This window comes from Canis aureus, chromosome 1 (assembly GCF_053574225.1).
Source record: "Canis aureus isolate CA01 chromosome 1, VMU_Caureus_v.1.0, whole genome shotgun sequence".
Taxonomy (NCBI): domain Eukaryota; kingdom Metazoa; phylum Chordata; class Mammalia; order Carnivora; family Canidae; genus Canis; species Canis aureus.
In genome coordinates this window covers 104,802,523-104,809,066 of record NC_135611.1, presented here as the reverse complement: position 1 = coordinate 104,809,066, position 6,544 = coordinate 104,802,523, and the positions used below count along the sequence as shown (strand labels likewise).

Below are 6,544 nucleotides of genomic sequence, written 5' to 3'. Positions count from 1 at the left end.
TCTGCTCCTCCAGACCAAGAAGGGGTTTCCATTGTTCTTTCACTTTTCTCTTCCCCGTTCTTTATTGGACACCAGATAACTGTGTCTCTGCAAAAGCATATGGCTTTAAAAAACAAAACAAAACTGAATGGCCAATGGTACAGTTTGATCAACATCAAGAGGAGATAGAATGAAGGGAAAAAGTGGTTCTATGTAACTAATCTTTCCCATTAATGCTGTGATTATTCAGCTCTTATTTTTACATTCCAGGAATTATTTTGCTCTCAGAGTTGACAACAACAATAAAAGAACATAAAAATCCTTTCATTCCTTGTTAGTGTTGTGCCCTAGATTACGTATCTGAGAAACCACAAAGGAGCCGACACTGATGCAAACACATGAGGGTTTATTTACAAGCTTGAGCTTGGGTCCAAGTGTACCCGAAACAGCGAGGCAGGGACTTGGACCCTGAGGTGGGTTCCAGATTAGTTATATGGCCTGGTCTAGGCGACCTCCAGAAGGGATGGAGGAATTTCTCAAGTTCTGTTTACATTCTGATATGGGGCTTTCAAGGGCATTAAGCTCTGTTCTCATTCTGATATGGGACTTTCTAGGGCGTTAAGCTGTAAGCTGTTTTTTCCTGTAACCGAGGTAAGGTAAAGTTCAGCTCTTATCACAGGGGCCTGAGATGGCTGTACTTGGGCTAATTCTGAAGTTAAGGTGGAATGGCCTCATTTTCTCCGCCTCCACAGTTACATTGAAGAATTTTTAAGTTTTTCATTTATCATTGTAAAATCAAGGAATATTTTATATAATTTCGTTGTATAAAGTTTTAGATGTAGGACAATCTGTCTTAAGGTAGGGATAAATTGCTCTAAAAGAAAAGAATATTGATCATTTTCCATTCAAGTCAAGTTTCTTGTTGCTTAAAAGAACTTAAACATTCTCTCACAATCCTAAAACTTTGAAGCCTTGCTCTAGTGGGACTTCTTTGATAATGAATAAAGGCTCAACAGTGATTAAAGGCCTCACCACATTCTTTACATTTGTTAAGGTTTTTCTCTAGTGTGAATTCTGTGATGACTAGTAAGGTGTGAGTGCTGGGTAAAGGCTCGACCACATTCTTTACATTGGTAAGGCTTCTCTCCAGTATGAAGTCTATGATGTCGAGTAAGACTTGAGTTCTGGTTAAAGGCCTTGCCACATTCCTCACATTTGAAAGGTTTCTCTCCAGTATGAATTCTATGATGTTGTTTAAGATATGAATGCCTAGTAAAGCTCTTGCCACATTCCTCACATTTGTGAGGTTTCTCACCAGTGTGAATTCTGTGATGTCGAGTAAGATATGAACACCTCTTAAAGGTCTTGCCATATTCCTCAACTTTGTGTGGTTCCTCGCCAGTATGAATTGTGTGATGTTGAGTAAGGGTTGAGTGCTGTGTAAAGGCCTTGCCACATTCTTCACATTTGTACGGTTTCTCTCCAGTACGCATGTCGTGACATTGAGGTAGTACTGAGTCCAAGTCAAAATCTTTGCCACATTCCTTACAAATGTCACTTTTCTCTCCAGTATGGACTGTCTTATGTATACTTAGCCTTGGTGCTTGACAAAACATTTTCCCAGGTTGATTACACCTGAATGGGTTTTTTCCCACATGAATTCTCTGTTGATCATCAACATTGGAGGACTTGTTAAGAGCATTCTCACATTCATTTTTAGGATTCTCTCCTATATTCATACTATTATGTGTACTAAGGTTAGAGTTTTGATAAAAGACTTCCCCACATTTACTACACTCATGATGGTTCCCTAGAAGCTGAGTCCTCACACATCGACTAACATTGGAGCCCTGGTTAAATGTTTTCTCAGATTCACTGCATTCAGCAACTCTGTCTCCATTGAACACGCTCTTGTAATTTTGTAGGGTCGACTCCTTAGTGAAACACCTCTCAAATGGATCCTGTTTAGCACTTTGTTCTTCATTTACAAATCTCTGATTTTTAGAAATATTTGACTGAATAGAAAATCCAATTCTTTTTTCACAAGGGTTCAAATAATTATTTTCAGCATGGACTAGGTAACTTCCCAGATTGTCCAAACTGTCGGCTTTCCCTAAATATGTAAGTTTGAATATATGATTTGAGCTTTTGTTTTCAGAAATGCACTGCTTTGTGGAAGTAGCAGACTTAAAAAGGGAGGTTACTGAAAATGTTTTATATCCTTCACCATTTTGGGCAGGGAGATTCTTATTATGGGCAGATGTCTCAGTTTGGTTGTGTCCTTCATGATGTCTTTGATGCCCTTCACTCTCTCCATCATTGTCCCAGTCTGTCATGAAGTGTAAATTCTCAATGGTATTATTTTTTAATCTACCCATTGACACTCGTTGGAAGGAAGCTTCGATACTTGGCTTTGACAGCAAGCTCTGGGTGTCACGTGAAGATACGGCTGAAAGAAATCAAGAAAGAGAAATGTAAAATTATTCCACTCACTACTCTCAGATGAATATGCTGACAACCACTAATAGATAACCTAAAAACCAGTCATAGAAAATCAGCAAGATGGCTCAGAAGGAATCATCAGGACTTTATTCCTCAATAGACACATAAACTAACACAGAATGTACTGACCAATAGCCTAATAGATAGCTGTAGTACTACAGCTATAGTAGTAGCACTGTAGTACTGTCATGCTATAGTACAAATTACTTTCTTATAACTCAAAAAAATCAGGAAAGTCCCGTGAGTCCAAAGTGCAATGGGAGGAAATTTAAACATAAACAAAAAAGAACCAAAGAGGAATTAGCAAAAATAGGAAAATATCGGGCAGCCTGCGTGGCTCAGTGGTTTGGCGCCGCCTTCAGCCCAGGGTGTGGTCCTGGACTCAGAATCAAGTCCCACTTCTGGCTCTCTGCATGGAATGGAGCCTGCTTCTCCCTTGGCCTCTGTCTGCCACTCTCTCTCATGAATAAATAAATAAAAATTAAAAAAAGGGGGGGGAGAATTATCAACAACATGAAGAGTTGGTTTTCAGGAAAGATCAACAAAATTGACAGATGTTTAACAAAATCAAGTAAGAATGAAAAAAAAAAGGCCAATTAAAATCAGAAGTGAAGTGACAGCAGACAGTATTAACTGACCATAAAAACACAAATAAAAAGAATTGACAATGGATAACTATATGCCAAAAAAGAGATATGAAAAATGTGTATAAATTTCAAAAAAGATGTAAGCTACCTAGATTTCAGGATTCCAATAAATATTTCCTGAAGAAATATTTAAAATGTCACAACTGATCTACAACTACTAAGTAGATGGAAAAAGTAATTTAAAACGTCCCAACAAAGAAAAGACTTATTCAAAAAAAAAAAAAAAAAGAAAGAAAAAGAAAAGAAAAGTCTTATTCCAAATGAATTCACTAGATAATTCAGAGATTTAATGTGAAAGGACATTTTTTTTTTCTTTGAAGATTTTATTCGGGGATCGCTGGGTGGCTCAGGTTTAGCGCCTGCCTTTGGCCCAGGGCGCAATCCTGGAGTCCCGGGATCGAGTTCTGCATCAGGCTCCCGGCATGGAGCCTGCTTCTCCCTCTGCCTGTCTCTCTCTCTATGTCGATCATGAATAAATAAAAACTTAAAAAAAAAAAAGATTTTACTCATTTATTCATGAGAGACACAGAGAGAGAGAGGCAGAGACACAGGCAGAGGGAGAAGCAGGCTCCATGCACAAAGCCTGATGTGGGACTCGATCCAGAGACTCTGGGATCACGCCCTGAGCCAAAGGCAGACGCGCAACTGCTGAGCCACCCCGGAGTCCCATGGAAAAGTATTTCAAATCTCTTCCAACATTTTCAGGGAGTGAAGAGAAGGGAAATTATCAAAATAGTCTCTGTGACTCCAGTGTTACCAGGTTGTCAAAGGCAAAGGAAGACTGTACAAGTAAAGAAGATTACAAACTACTACCTGTGAGGCGCAGTTATACAAAGTCCACAATAAAAAAAGCAAACTAGCACACTGAATCAAAAGCACGTTTTACAACACAATTAAAGGCAATTCTTCCTGGAATTCAAGGGTGTTTTCACATATGGAAAATTATAAGGTAAAGGCTCCACATTAACAGAATGAAGATCAAAAATGGCAATCATATTGCTGCAGAACAAGAATATGAGCATACTGGACAATGTTTCATTATTAAAAACACTCAATAAAGTAGGAATAGAAGCAAACTACCTCAACTTAATAAAGGCCATATAGCTATGAAAACCTGAAATCTAACATATTCAATAGTAAAAAAAAAAAACTGTAAGCTTCTTCTGTATGATCATAACAAAGGGATTTCACTTCTATTCAACATAGTACTGGATATTCTAGTCTGAATGGGAGAAAAAAAAAACCTTAAATGAATCCAAATGGGAAAAGAAAATGCAAGTTTATCTCTTTACAGATGACATCCATAAAAAACCCTGAAGAATCCTTATTGTTTTGTTGTTTTGTTGGTTATCACTGGTATTGTTTATTTCTAGTAATTTTTTCTATGACACACTCCATTTTCAATTTTTTTAATGCTATAAATGCCTGAATTAAGTTGCAGTTTCAACTTTTTCCCCCTTTCTTTTATTTATTCATTTCTTTATCATAGTAGGTTCCATACCTAACATGAAGCCTAACTGGCTAACTGGGTCCTGAACCCAAGACCCTGAGATCGAGACCTAAACTGAGATTAAGAGTCAGATGCGAAACCGAGTGAGCCACCTAGACACCCCCAACTTTTCTTCTGAACGTTACAAGACAAGGAACTAGAGAAAGAAGAAACTTACCTGTGATCAAGTAGAGAAAGAAACTAACAAAGAAAAATTAGAGGTAGGGACCATAATAAACAGTAACTTAACATTGACGTCAATGCCCAGATTTTCCAAAAAATAATAAAAAATTTAACTACATTAACTAAGAAAAAAGGAGAGAAGTCTAAAAAATTAAAACAAGAAATGGGACAGAAAACACAACAGATAACTACAGAAATACATACTGTGATAACAGATTGCCATGAACAAGTATAAACTAACAAATCAGATAACTTAGAAAAATCCCAGATAATTCCCCTATGTATATAAAACAAACAAGATTGAAATATAAATCTTAAACCCAACAAGTAGATCTTCAGAGACCAATAACAAGAATGAAAGTTGAATGTAGAATAAAAACAATTCCCAGCACAGAAAAGTCCAGGACCACATACCTTCGCTGGTCAGTTCTACCTAACATTAAAAAGTAATAATAATAAATGACAATCCATCAAAATCTCACAAATAGTGGATTGCACAGAACATATTCAACATTATCCTATGAGGCCCAGCATTACCCTGGTACCAAAGCACGATAAACATCTTACAAGAAAAAAATACACTAGCTTGTTTGATAGCCAGGTGTTGCTCTGGCTTTCTTTTGACATCCATTTGCAACTTAAAAGTTTTTCCATGCAAGTGTAGCGAGTACCTAGCACCATAGAACCAGATTACAATACCACTGACCATATCCCCTCTGCTATATCCTTCAGCCTCATGATTTATCTATTCTATAACTGAAAGCCTATACCTTCCATTCCCCTTTACCCAGTTGGCCCATCATCCCTCTCCATTCCACTCCAGAAAGCAGCAGTTCTGTTTTATTTTTGGAGTGGGTCTGTTTCTGCCTTTTTTGCGGTTTCTTGCCATTGATGACCATGAAAATAGACCTAGGAAGTATTGTGCTGGACACTGTAAATACCTAGAAACTACTGTGCTGATAAGTCAGGCAAATAAAAGCAAATAACACATGATTTCACTTATAGGTGGAGGCTAAAAAACAAGTGAACAAATAAATTAAAAGGAGAAACAGACGCATAAATATCAATTTCATGTTTTTATTTTTTAAGATCTTGTTTATTTATTCATGAGAGAGACACAGAGAGAGTCAGAGAGAAAGGCTGAGGGAGAAGCAGGCTCCCTGCGGGGGATCGATCCCAGAACCTGGGATCACAACCTAAGCCGAAGGCAGAGGCTCAGTGACTGAGCCACCCAGGTGCCCATCAACTTCATTTTTAAATAAACCCATGGATAATCCCAAGAAGTATAAAAATTCCATGTTCCACATATTCTATAGTGGAACAAGCTTGCCTATAACAATTTTCCAATGCTAGCAGAAGACAGAGGACTCTCAGATTCAAGTCCAAGGATCTTAGGGTTCATGACACATGAAACAGAACAAATTTCTTGATCACACTAATTTCACTTGCCAGCTCCAAATCCCCATTTCACACATATAGATGCTGCATATGCAGTGGGTTTGTGTCGCATCTATGAGACCCTGAGCACAGGGAATCCCAATATCTTGAAGGAGCAGAGAGCATATCTTCCTGAACCTTTGCCATAGAAGACGATATCCGTTTTCCTCTACAGTTAACAAATCTGTCCTCCACCTAAGGGTAAGATATTGTCACTATATTTCAAAGCATTTTAATATTCGCACAGCAGCGGAAAGCCAATTAAGGATAAACACTTTCAGTGCCTCTATCCTTAACATACAGAGTA

The 6,544-nt window shown here is 37.9% G+C and overlaps 1 protein-coding gene across 1 annotated transcript in view; it reads right to left on the bottom strand.

The window, feature by feature from the left end:
• Positions 1-370: 370 nt before the first annotated feature.
• LOC144310305 (uncharacterized) overlaps positions 371-6,544 on the bottom strand; it is an 84,310-nt gene continuing 78,136 nt past the window's right edge. Inside the window, 2 exon segments of the mRNA XM_077891107.1 lie at positions 371-1,030; positions 1,032-2,428. Coding sequence (XP_077747233.1) covers positions 989-1,030; positions 1,032-2,428 — 1,439 coding nt within the window. The 3' untranslated portion in view covers positions 371-988.